Source organism: Nyctibius grandis, chromosome 7 (assembly GCF_013368605.1).
Source record: "Nyctibius grandis isolate bNycGra1 chromosome 7, bNycGra1.pri, whole genome shotgun sequence".
In the NCBI taxonomy this organism is placed as follows: domain Eukaryota; kingdom Metazoa; phylum Chordata; class Aves; order Nyctibiiformes; family Nyctibiidae; genus Nyctibius; species Nyctibius grandis.
In genome coordinates, this window is record NC_090664.1 from 54,206,937 (window position 1) to 54,220,318 (window position 13,382).

Here is a 13,382-nt window from a genome sequence, read left to right on the forward strand (position 1 = left end):
TCAAATATTAAATTGAGTTTTGACCGTGCTTATTCTTAGATTTCATTATGGGTTAAGGGTTGGTTAAGGATTTCCAGGATATGGGAGGAACAACACCACGGAAAACATTGACTGATTTTCCATTATACAAGCACAAATCACCAGTTTGGACAGAAAGCCTCCCAGCTTCTTGACTGTCCATAGACAAAGGCCATCCATTAAGCCAAGCCTGGCACCCTGCACTACACCCAGCTGGGCCTTTGTGCTTCAGCCAAGCCCTCCAACCTGCCAAGTTGTACCCTCTGACATCACCCACGCCAGACACTCATCCCCTGATATCCTCAACTTCTGCTCTCAACTAAGACATCCCTTCACTGAACACACGGATGCCACTGACTTTTCAAAGGTTTAATCACTGCTCACTGTCAGCCCCCTCCCCATGCCACCAACTCAGCAGAGCCCCAAACATACAAGGAAGGAGAAGAGCAAGGGCCCTTCACACCCTGATCCTTTCCTCTTTCTAAGCACAAGACCTCCCTGGTCCCAAAGTACAAGAGAAAGCTCTGAGAAGGATTCACCCATGTCTAGGATGCCCCACGGATGCAGCATATTCTTCTGCTGCTCATGTACAAAGCTCTGCTTGTGACTGAGCACAGTGCAAAGGCACACTGCTTCCCTCTTGGCAAGGGTTTAGCTGGCAATCACAGCTACAAAGAACCACGCTAGTGTTGATTTATCCACTTTAGTATTGCTTTGCAGGGAGTAGGTGCATTTGAGGAATCAAACACAACTGGTTTCTCTTTCTGCTTCCCCAGAAGCAGCACCAACTTTCCAGGAAACTCCAACAACCAGATTAAAGAAGAATCCTTCTAAACAGGAAAGGATATTTGAAAAGTGGGGAGTAGGCTATTCACCTCGGTGTAGCATAGTCGTCAACTAAAAACCATTCCATGAAAATAAATACAGCCTGAAACAATATCCTCTGCTTACTCCAACAGCTCCAGCTCCCTTCCTCGCAAACACTCACTCATGTCAAACTATTTTTCAAAAAGGAGATCAGTCAGCACCTTTGGGGTTTTCTAATGCCTTCTAGTCAGGTTTCTTCCCTCGACAAACAGAAAAACCCCTCGACAAAGCTGCCAACAAAAATGTTCTTTTTACTTCCCTGCTTCAAACTTCCACCAAGGGATGGATGGGACCTGGGGCCCTGGCTAACAGGTCAGACTCAACGCCTGGTTTGTGTCCTGTCACACTCCTTGCACAAAACCTGGCTGGTTGGGAAGCTCTGGCCGGCTGTCCGTACGCCTAAATGCAACGCTTCATTCACACAACCTTTCCAAAGCTCACTGAGCTCAGAGTTTGGAACTCATTTGCTTACCCTGGGATCTTTCTGGACTTGATCAGAACACTGGACTGAGCCCCTAGTTAAGGGATCCATAAACCTGACACTGGGTTCTTGAGCCTGAAATTAGTATTCAGCCTAAGGCTTTAAATTCATTTTATGTATATTTTTTCTTTTAAACATGCAAGCAAATGCAGGTGCCAAACTTCGCTCTCCGACAATTTAAAAACGCCACATGTGTGCAAGTGGCACCAGAGGAAACACAGGTGGAAAGCAGCAAGCAGGACACTGACTAGTTAATCATCACATCAGCCAGACCTGCCCCAAATCTACCATTCTCAGAAATGATCTAGAGGAGCTGGTTTTATCTTTTCTTAGCTAGACCACTCAAAATATTTTGAACCAGCTCCCCAGGAGATCAAGGCAGTAGTACAAGAAATATAGACAAACACTGAAAATTTTATATATATTAGTGTACCCCATTGGAATTCAGGATACAAAGTCTGGACCAAGTGTGCTTAAGATCCTAGACCTGGATCAATCTTTGCCATTCCAGCAGCTCTGTACCACAGCATTTTGCAGGTGTTCCATGATACTTAGTTACTATTTTATTATTTTCCAAGAACTTCCTCTCTCATTCATCACTACAGCCTGCTCCCCGGGCTAGGAAGCACTGTTTAAAAAAAAAAAAAAACCCACAACAAAACCAAAACACAAAACAACTAGCTCAAGTCTGTCATATGCTTTGGTGCACAAAGAGGGAAAATAATCACAAACCTGATCTATGTCATTAAACACCTCATCAGCTATTGGACGTGTAACACAGGCAGATTAAACCATTTCTCACACAGTGTAGCACAGCTCTCAGTAATTAATTGCATCACAACCCCTGATTTCTAGTGGTTTTACATTATTACCAATAAGAGCGAGCAGCAATCAAGCAGACTGCCCCTCTCAGCCACAGACCTCCACCCCATTTTCAATAGTTTTCTAGGCTGATCTCACACCAGCTACATGGAAGCTTCGTTCCTCTTCACCCCCAGAGGGTACCAACGTCCTGGAGGGTCAACATACACAATTGTTTCAACTGATTGTGGCAAATCACAGTGGGCTTTGTGGTTACATTTCCTCCCTTAATTGAAACCAAGTCAATTCTGTCGTACACACAACAGTCTGTGCCAGGGCAGGACAAATGCAAGGGCTGAAGAGCTGTAGTTAAGGCAGGAATCACAGTCAAGGATCACCGGGGAGCTCTGCTCAAAAGCAAACTTACAGAAAGGAGGAGCAGGAGGGGATAAAACGCAGCAACAGCCCTTCTGTGTGTAGTAAGCGCAGCTTTTATGTTTTCCAAAGTTTTCTGGAGAGTTCGCTGCTCTTCAAACACAACAAAGTCATAGCAGGCAAAGATTTCCTTCTCCCTAACAAGACTGCTATCCCCAAATTACACAAAGACGACATAACCAAGTTACAACTGTGCTCCTCTCGCTTTCACTAGCATCGAAACTATACTGGAAGACTCCTAATAAAAATCTCAGCAAATTCTACACCTCTGGAATAATGTCAGTGCTGAACATCAGAATTAATTTGGGCTGCTATACACAAGTTCTAAGCTGGAAGCGTTGCTTTATTCCCGCTCTGCCAACAGTCACGGGTCTCAAACCAACCGCAGATCAGCTCTTCCATCCAGTGGCTTATGCACAGACACCCCCCACACCAGACGGCTTCAGTTCTGAGACACAGCCTTACTGCCAATTCCCCACTTGAGGATCCGTAAATTACGCTGCCTTCTGCTCAGCTACGGAGAACGAATTACCGATAAAAACATGTCTAGACACAGGCAATGGTTTGGAGATGGTTACATGCTCACCCTGGGCTAGATATTAAAAATATCTGTACTGTCAGATACCAAAAGCAAATAGCCTGGGATTAGCTATAAAGGCCTCTGTGTCTTCCATTAAGGGTTCTGATGAATGTTTTCAGTGCTTCTGCGGGCAATAAAAGAAGCATTTCAAGGCTTGCAAAACACTAATAAAACTGCTGTGAAGTATAATTTAGAATCATGAGAACCCTATTAGTCTCCTGTAAGTCAGACATGCTTCTGGAGATCTGCTGTTTTGGAAGTGGGTTTATTTGTCCACTGACATACAACTGAAGTCTGAGTTAATAGGAGCAGAGATACAAAGCAGGTAAGGCTGCGCTTAAGCTACCAGCTGAACTCTCCTACTGCTATTTTCTGTTCACATCATCACCTTCTACTCTTTGTGTTTATCTGCCCCTGAGGCACGTTTCAGACACTTGCTCTCAAATACAAGGATGAAAATCATGCTTTATTTAGTTTTACTTCCTACATGTTGACACGAGCTCAAGAGATACAACACAGCAGCAGTATACTTTTATGTGGCTACCCACAGCTTCAGAGGAATCCAGAAGAAAGCTGTCAGTGTGGCTACCCTATTTGAAGGCAATCACGACCACAAGATAATTGGGGGGGGGGAAAGCACACCTCGGGGGGAAATCAAATCAGGTCAGATGTGATCTCCCCCTTGAATACACCAATGCTCCAGCCATGGATGGCAAAGAACTTATCTCTCACCTGAAATCTCAAAGCACAAGGCGTTAAAGCTCTTATTCAGCCTTTTAAAAAAGGATTTAGAGCTACACGCAGCCATAACTGTTCAACTTTTGTTCCAAGCGAAACTCTAATGGTTTAACTAAAACGCTGTAAAATTGAGAATATTCATTCCCCTTTTTAAACACAAGTATAAAAAAATCCCATGTTCCCCTACCACAACCAACTTGATAGGCATTTTTTGAAGGAGATGAGGAAAGAGCACAGAGCTCAAAATAGAGATAATGATCCAACTTCCATGTCCAGTTCCTTACCCCAATATGTGGATACAGGAGAGAGACTGGCACCATTAAAAAGAGGTCAGATTAGCCCATCCAGAGCAACAGCAGAAAAGAAATAATTCTGAAAGGGATAAAAAGCTGTCATCCATAAATTAATCTTAGCTGATGGGAACAAACCACCTCCATGGGAAGTCATTCAGTGGTTGCCCATTTCAATGGCTGTTTCAGCATCCTTCAGTGGTTGTTCTCCCTTCCAAGGTCTGCAGTATTAGCGACAACGTACTGAAGGAAGCAGATGTTCAAACTGTTGTGGTGGAACAATTCATATGCACCCATTTTTTCCCTGGTTTCAGCCACAAAGCAAATAGGCAAGTGACTGATTCATCTCACAGACACTAGTGAAGTAAGCTTTACTCACGTTGCCAACCAACGTATCGCTGACCCTTACAGCTGTTCAGATCAATACCCAGTGTTTATAGATCAACAATGCCTTGAATTTGCGATCAGTCCCTGCAGTCAATTGCAAACTCTCCAAAATTATTTACATTCACCATCTCCTGCTCATCCAGTCCAAGTGGAGGAAGACAATATACCTTCAGGATTTCACCTACCATTAATCCTGATGTTCATACTGAACTTTGGTAAAGAAAAAAAAGTAAGACTTCAACCAGCACAGTAATTAAGATTTCTGTTATTGCTGCTGTGAGAAACAATACAACCAAGATGCACCCAGCTTAGGTTTAAGTCTTCTGTAAAGCTGCAATCCAATCATGCAAGAAACACGTAACACAGCATAACAAATAACCATGCAGAACCCATCTATTATACATCAGACTCTCTGGCACTGACACTTGGGGACTTTTTCCCCTGGAGCAAGCGTAAAGGTCCTCAGGACTGGAAATGGAGTTATAATGGCAGTTCCCATAAGATGACAGGTACGGATGAAACACCTGTACTACTACTACTACAGCAGTCTGCTGCTCTGTTCCCAACCACCTTATAGTCTGGTTAATTCACTTGTAGGAACTGCTCTGTCAGATCAAAGCCAGTTCAATATCCTGTCCAAGCCTTCAAAAGAAGGTGTAAAACCCTATAACGAGCAGTTACACAATTACCTGCCCAGAGGGAAGACTTCTGACTAAGCCTGGGCAGATAACAGTTGGCGTATGGGTTAGACCAGGGGAGTTCACAGTACTTTTTTTAAATCCTATCTAACTTAACCTTCTCAGCTATAGGTTGATTTATTCAATCATCTCATGCAATGTTTGATCTCCATATTACCGGCAGCAAGCTCCCCAGGTTAATTCCATGAAATTCAAAAGGACACTTCTTTTTATTGCAGTTACAACTTGTTCCCTCTGCTTCTTTAACTGCCCCTCTGATCACAGCAGTGGAAGAGTAGTACCTTCACTTCACTCCTCGTGTGTGCAGACCTGTCAGACCCAGTCCTATCAGCCTCTGGACTAGGAAGAGTTTGGAGTCTCTTCCTAGGAGCAGCAACACCACATGCTCCTTCCTGAACCTGTCTCCTGTTGAATCACCCTAGGAACTGAACAGGCAGCAGTTCCCCCCAGCTGGGAAAACTGGATGTGAAATTCCCCATAGTTTCTGTTCCCCTCTCTGTCGTTCAACATTTCTACTAACTGCTAAGTGTACAACCTATATCATCTGCTACTCTCAAAGCACACAGGAGAAAAAAAACCCATCTGGATGAAAGAAAGCTAACTCAGTTTTGATTGCATGAAAATGAAGTAGAGTTTGCTGGATAGAGGGGAGATTTAAGGCTATTTAAATCAATAATTCTTTAAAACACGGAAACACATGTAAGAACAAAGCTTGAGGCATGGTTATTGTGAGGCAGATGTCATACTGCTGTGTTTCAAGGACTGGCAACAGCACCAACACAACCAGCACTCCACAAAGCAGAGGAGAGGCAAGAGCAAAACACAACGGTGAACAGTGTCCAGCTGTGAAATACACCACATGAGCAAACTGTTTTCAAACACACACCAAAATGCTGCATAAGTTTCTTAACTATTGGGGCTTGCAAGACAAGTAAGAAGTGGAACTTCAATAACAAATCAACAAAAAAGTCCAAGACCAATTGTGGACTATGCTGTACTTGACCACCTCGCCTTACATTCCACTTCCAGTTACACTGGTCAGCAAGAGCCATTATAAGCTGTACTGTACTTCCCTTCCAGCTGAATCCCACAGGCCTCCTAGGAAAGATCTGGGAGCATTCAAAAATATACAGGGGAAAAAGATAAAAAACAAGCACTGAAATCAATTCCTGATTAACATCACCTAATTCAGTAGCTGGGCTAGAAAGAGCCACATCTCTGAACTGCATTACTCCTGCCAAAGTTCTTTACGGCAGTTATCACTTCTGCTGACAAGCTAAATGCCCTCGACTTGGTTTGCTCACGAGGCAACAAAATTGGTCCTTCCTACATTTCCGTACTGTGTAGCAGCAATAAATTAATCCATTGCATTAACTTAGAATGTCATGCAGCATTTGCAAAGTGTGCAGGTTATCCCTGACCACCCACACAGCTCAAGTGTATGTCAAGATATGAGGATCAAGATCAATACCTTTAACAAGTCATACCACTTAATCACCCTAAGCATGGCATCTCCACAAGCTCTTGGATTCCCAGGCCACCAGACACCTGCTGCTGCAGAAGCTTAAAGAAAGCTCAGGCCATCCATTCAGCTAGTGATAGAGCCACTTACCATCCATTTCTTAACCCCACTCCAAACTAACCTTCCTCTTCTCCATCTCAAGACACAGAAGCACTAGCCACTAAGCAACGTGGACATTGAAAGAGTCATAGAAGAAACAAGTCATCCTTATCGATGGCAGAACTGTTTGCCACTTTCCCTACCCTCTCCCCAGCAACGTGACACTGGTTTACCCTCATTGCTAGGCAGATTCTGCGAATGAACAGGCTTGCTTCAACAGAGAAGTTTATGGGGCTGAAGCACTGTCAGAAAAAAAAATTAAAACGTATTTAAGCACAGCTTTCCCTTTTCTATCCCATTGCCTGGTGACTGGGCAGTGCTGTAACACAAGAGCATTGTCCTGTCCCCAGGCAGTACATCAAAGTTCACCATGAGCTGACTATTGTGCTTAGATATGTTCAGTGCAATGGAAGGATAATGGGTCTAATAAAAGCCAAAGTTCATGCTTTTAACTGCACTGGGGGATAGAAGAAAGCAAAGAGGGGGCATAACATAGCCCAGTATGCACTCGTCATATTTCTCTTTGCACTTGCTTCTTAAAAGCACTGTAATCTGCAAGGACTTACATTTATGGGTTTTGGAAGAAAAAAAAAAAAAATCCTGCAATAACAAGTAGTTGCTCAAAAAAGGTAATTAAACTGATCAGGGAAACTGCCATGAAGGGAGACTACAAGACTGAAAAGCTTGAGAGAAGCAAATACGGAGACAAGATAAAAAGGAGGGAAGGTAAGGGCACAGAGCAGGGAAATGGGGAACTTCCAGCCTTTCGGCTCTCGCACTGGAAAACGACATCCAGTCAACTGACAAACTGAGAACAAACCGAGGAAAAACCCTTTTTCACACGTCTACCTTGGCGACCACTGCCCCAGAAAGCTGCTACAGCTCAGAACCATCCTCTTACCCCCTCCACCTCTGCATGATTTTATTAAGTTCAAGAATATCTATAGTTGCATTTTTAAAGAGCTTTCAAAAATAATTAAGAGATCAGCTTAAATCTCAATAAGTAAAGCTCAACTGTTACAGGTCCAGACAAGAACTTGTTTGGTGAGAGATTATCCCAAAACTGCCCACAGCTTGATTCTTCCTCTTTCCTCTGAAATATCAGATACTAATCACTTACCCGTGTTCCTTAAGTCACACACAAGTTTTCTAGAGGGGTTACAAAATTTGGGATCACAACTAAAGGCACGGCACAGAGGCTTACTTCAGAGATCAGGCCAAGAATCTGCTTTCTGGGGTACACAGAAAAGGAAAATCACTCACTGACTACCACATCTGAGTCTGAAAAGGAAGGCCTTACCCTTCTAAAGGAGCTCTCCGACACTGTTAGAATAAAATCTTTGGTATTCTTCAGCCTGAAACATGACTTCTGTGGAGAGACTGCCTGGTTTTGGTTGGAGAACAGTTTATCATCAGGTTCTCTCTCCATTTTTGCACAGCCTCCTGGCCTAATTTGTTAGTCGCTTCTCCCAGGTAACAAGTGATAGGACGAGAGGAAACAGCCTCAAGTTGTGCCAGGGGAGGTTTAGATTGGAGATCAGGAACAATTTCATCACCAAAAGGGCTGTCAAGCATTGGAACAGGCTGCCCAGGGAAGTGGTGGAGTCACCATCCCTGGAGCGATTTAAAAGACGAGTAGTTGTGGTGCTGAGGGACATGGTTTAGTGGTGGACTTGGCAGTGTTGGGTTAACAGCTGGACTCGATGATCTGAAAGGTCCTTTCCAACCAAAACGATTCTATGGTTCTAATGTTTCACTACTAAAGCAGTTATTTTTATAGACCATGTCCAAGTTTGTCAGTTGGAGCCATTTAACGCCTGTGTTGCTGTCTACATAACGCTATAAGGCAAGACATGAAAAGTCTGTTTACTGACAGCAGGTATGGGAAGATCTCAAATTCCTATCTTCATCCCAGACATTAATGAACAGTATTTGATACATGATGTCAAGACATAAACATTTGCTTTCACAACAGACCTATACACAAGCCTTCAGAAGGCCCCACACTAGATCTGGTTAAAAAATTGGAAGCTTAGGAGAGCTGACAACAGCAATTCATTGCAGTCCTACCCTTAACAAGAAAAATCATTGTGAGGAACAGGTCAGCCAGAGATTTAAAATATGCAATTAGAAGTACTTATCTAAAATTACATGCCAAGTCTCCACACCATATCTTCCTGAACCTAACCCTTTTAGCTGGAATTGGCAATTACTCAAACGCTACCAATCTCAATTACTACATCACGACAATACAGTTAGGAATACAACTGAGGTAGAGTAGGAGGGGCAAGCCACATAAAAGACCTGAGAAGAGTACCAAGGGTTGGTATCAGGACAATAAGACCAACCATGAAAGGGATGAGATCTTGAACTCCTACCCTAGCATGAGCCATAAGAGGATCTGAACGCAGGTCATCTTAAGAGTCCCACACATAACTCTCCACAGCTGCACTAAAATGTGACAGCTTGGATGGAGCCTTTCCTCCTTACAAGGGCAGATACTTATAATGATAAAAATAGCATTAGTCACTAGATGGGAACTGGAACTGTGGTTCAAGTGACTTGCTGAAGATGGTACAAGTGTAGAGCTAGACAGAACTCCTGAATTCTGTCTCTGTCCTAATTGCAACCACTGGAACAAGTGCCTGAGTTAACACTACAGAAGTTGTCAAGTTGCAAGTGGAAAGAAAGACAGGTAGAATTAAAAAAATTCTAGAGAGTTGCTTTAAAAGGAAAGATGCTACAAGGCCTCATCTCCCCACCTTTCCTCAACCCCTGCCAGCCAATATTTACTATGGAAAGTTTTACTCAAGAGAGCTTTCACACCTTTAGTGGAGACACCTCAATGTTCACTGGAATGCCTGTTTCTACCTGGCTTAAATCCAGTGACCCTCCACACGTGAGGTGGATGTGACAGCTGCTGCACTACAGAAGCACCAGCTCACACACACATAGAAAGGAGAAAACGAAGCAGCTCATCAACATACAAGCCAGATGAGAAAAAGGAAATTTTCATTACCACGGCCACCTGCCAGAAGCTGTTTTCCATTGAGAAAAACTTGAGAAAAGAGGCACACAGCAGAAGAAAATTACAGAGCTACAGCTCTAAAGGACTCTGCCTACTGTCCTGAGCTCAGAATTAGTTGGGATTTCCATATGGCAGCCTGCAATATGTCAGTGATCCCTCAGCCAGCATCAGTACCAGAAAGAGATTAGGAACAAGAGCTGGTTTATTCAGTTTTTCTCTGTACGGGGGGCAGGAGGGTGGGCAGGGTGGGGAAGAACTGCAGGAAAGTGAGAGAAAGCAAAACCATTCCCCTAACTTTTAAATATTCTGGAAGCACATAGCTGTGGATCCCCCTCAAACTGCAGAGCTCTTGTGGGTACAGCTGAGCTCCACACTTGCACATTAACTCTGCTGGAAACAAAGGGATTATACAAAGTGCTTAGCTCTAAACAAACAGCCTGAAGTTCTCCAACAGTTGATCTTTTTAACATTTTAAGTCCTATGTCCCACAACCAGGACAACCAAACTGCCTCTAGTGAAATCAGTCAAGTCCCCTCACTCTCACACCGTCTCAAGAAAGGCTGTTTAAGGCACTTAGCAAACAGGGATGATGCCAGCTGAAATACAACTCCCCAGATAATTTTGATTGCATACCAGGAGTTCATCCATGCTCGTCTGACACTTCTCAAGATTGATCCGTTTAATTGCCACTTTCTCCTTCTTTGGAGTGCAGAAGGCTGCCTGCACCACTGCAGTTGCTCCACTCCCTGTGGGGACAAAAGATGGATAGTTAGCAATATCTTACGGGACTTCAGCAGAAAGGAAAGGACGTCAGGCAACGAAATCACAAGTGCCAGCTAATAAAGACAGCAAAGCCAGGTGAAACCCCAGTGAAGACAACCCCACAGGCACTCCCCACTCCACATCTGTGCAACTCAGCGGGCCAGCTCAGCTGCAACATGGAAGTGCTGGGCTAACCGAACGAAAACAAGTAGATCTTTATGAGGGATCATTACAGCTCTGCAGACAAAAAAAATAAACCTCCAGATTCCAGCTTATTTATAACAGAGGAGTGGTTCTTCTCGCATGCTTTTAAAAGAAAGGCCACTGAGGTCACACAGACTTTTAATCTGATATGTTCACCCGAAGTGTCAAAACAAGCCACGCTCTTTGCTACCAACACTAATGAGATTTTTCAAATATTTTTATGTACTAATTGCTGTTCTCGTCTCCCCTCATTTTATGCAAAGACACGAGGTAGGCTTCATGCAAGCCTGTTCAGCTCCAGTTCTCACACAGTAGCACATCACCTTGGTGTCCGGGTTGAAAGCCACAGCCAGAGAACGTTTAAATTCAAACAGAGAAAAAATAGTTTAATGTACAGTTGTTTGACTGCTAGATGTAGGGATAAGAGTTCTGGATTTCAACTGCTCAGCAATATCATACCCTTTGAAATCAAAAGGAGTTTGCAACAGCGAGACTTCAAATCTAGTTGATATTTAATCCTTATTTTTTGGCCTCCAGAAATAGCTACAACATTCAGATCTCATCAATAGGACACCTTGTTGCTTTACTTTCTACCCTGATCTTGGTTCCCCGCATTTACACACTTCACTGAAAAGGAATAAATTTGAATTAATAAAAAATGGGTAGCGTAGGTAGAAAACAGCTCAAGAGGTCCCTATAGCCAATGTTCAAAAAAACACTATTAAAAATAAAACCACACCTATTTTGTTCATTATCCCAGGCATAACTCTTGAACTCATTTGGGCTGATGAGGGAGACAAGAACAGCTATTCTGCATTTTGGAATAAAACACCTATTTTAACAGATTCTCCTTTTCTTAACACCATAAAACCTACTTCCAGATTCTACAATACAGGTCAAGCACAACATTTTTGCAAACTATTTTTTTCTAGTATGTTCAGATAACCTGGGGGCAAAAGCTTTCAATCTCATCTTCAAACAGAGGTTATTGAAGCTCGCTACAACCACCACCAATAGTCTTCTCACAGCGAGTTGCACAAAGTCACAGCCAAGCTCCAATAAAGTGCCAGGTGGGGAAAGAGCTTGTAACCCAGCCCTTAATGATATGGGAAAAACTACTCCATCCAAAGTCACACTGACGTAAATTACAAAGCCCTGAACTGTGGGACTCTGCTCCTCTAATCTTCAACCAGTACCCGCTACAGTGGAGCTACAGGAGTTTCACTTCACTTTATATGGCATTGCAAGTGTACCCCGGTCAACAGCTTCAGCTTGCCAGTTGATTCCCTGCACTGAAGAGTTTACAGTTTAACAGCAGAAGGCAGCAATATGCAGAACACGACATGGTGAGGTTGCTAAAGCTGCACTATTTCATGAAGCAAATGGGTTTTTAAGAAGTTCAAGACTGACGCCATTTATTACTTGCACACATATTATTTTTCAGAGACTATTCATAGCAGAGAGCAAAACAAAGCTACCAGGAGAAGCTTATGTGGAAGAAAAGGATAGCAATAGGGGCAAGAATATTTACAAGGGACTTTGAAAATGAAGTGTAAGTGCCATAAGCAGGGTCTTGAGCAAAGGATGGAGATGATGGAAGAGTCTAGGCAGACATTAACAAAAAACACTCAAAAAGGAAGGGGAGGAGGTTTTGACAGCTGAGTTTGCCTAGACTGACAGGAGCAGGGCTGAAATACACAATATTAAGCACGGGACAAACATCCCAATAGCAAACCTCCACATACACTCCCTGTGGTCACTTTGCCCAGAAGGTACAAGATGCAGGACTCCCAACATGAAAACAGCAGCCCCAGCACAGACGTATTCTCACCCACCGAGAGTCCTGGGTTGTGCTGACCTGACCCTCTCCACCACCCAGTACCTGCTTCTCCAAATTTTTCTGCTGCTTCTTTGGAGGGAGAAAAGTGAAAACACACAAAGTGACTCAAGATAATGGCACCAGAACATGCAGAAGTGGTGACAAAAGGCAAGACAAAGGAGTCTGCATTTGCTAGCACTGCTGTCTCCCTACAGCAATAGCCTTTTGGAAGTCAGAACAAAAAAAAAAAAAAACACAAACATTTGTGCCTGTATCATTCCTTTGGAAAGAGTTAGATCCCAGAAGAAATCTTGCTGCTGACATGTTCAAAGCACCAGTATGATGGTTTCTTTCATTGGATGTCTTGGTGCACAGTAATAGATGGAGGCTGAAAACACAAGCCAGATGTTCTAAGAATACACGACTGTGCACCTCGGAGGACTATCTTGTCACACAACCCTTTTCACTCTTCCGTTCTGCAGTGTATTCTTCTGTCTCTAAAGCTCCTTGCATGGTCCTCACCAACACAAGAGTTATCTGTACTCGAAGACTCTTTCTGGATATCTCAGACAATCAATAGCTTCAGCATACACCTGCTTCCCCCCTCAACACAACACACGGGGATTTCTGTGCCAGTTAAACCCAGTTGGTGT

General features: G+C 43.4%; 1 protein-coding gene across 1 annotated transcript in view; it reads right to left on the minus strand.

Annotated features, from left to right (window-relative positions):
- OXSR1 (oxidative stress responsive kinase 1) overlaps window positions 1–13,382 on the minus strand; it is a 96,932-nt gene that overhangs the window by 66,665 nt on the left and 16,885 nt on the right. Inside the window, exon 2 of the mRNA XM_068405040.1 lies at window positions 10,578–10,690. Within this exon, the coding sequence (XP_068261141.1) occupies window positions 10,578–10,690 (113 nt within the window). The remainder of the gene's footprint in view (window positions 1–10,577; window positions 10,691–13,382) is intronic.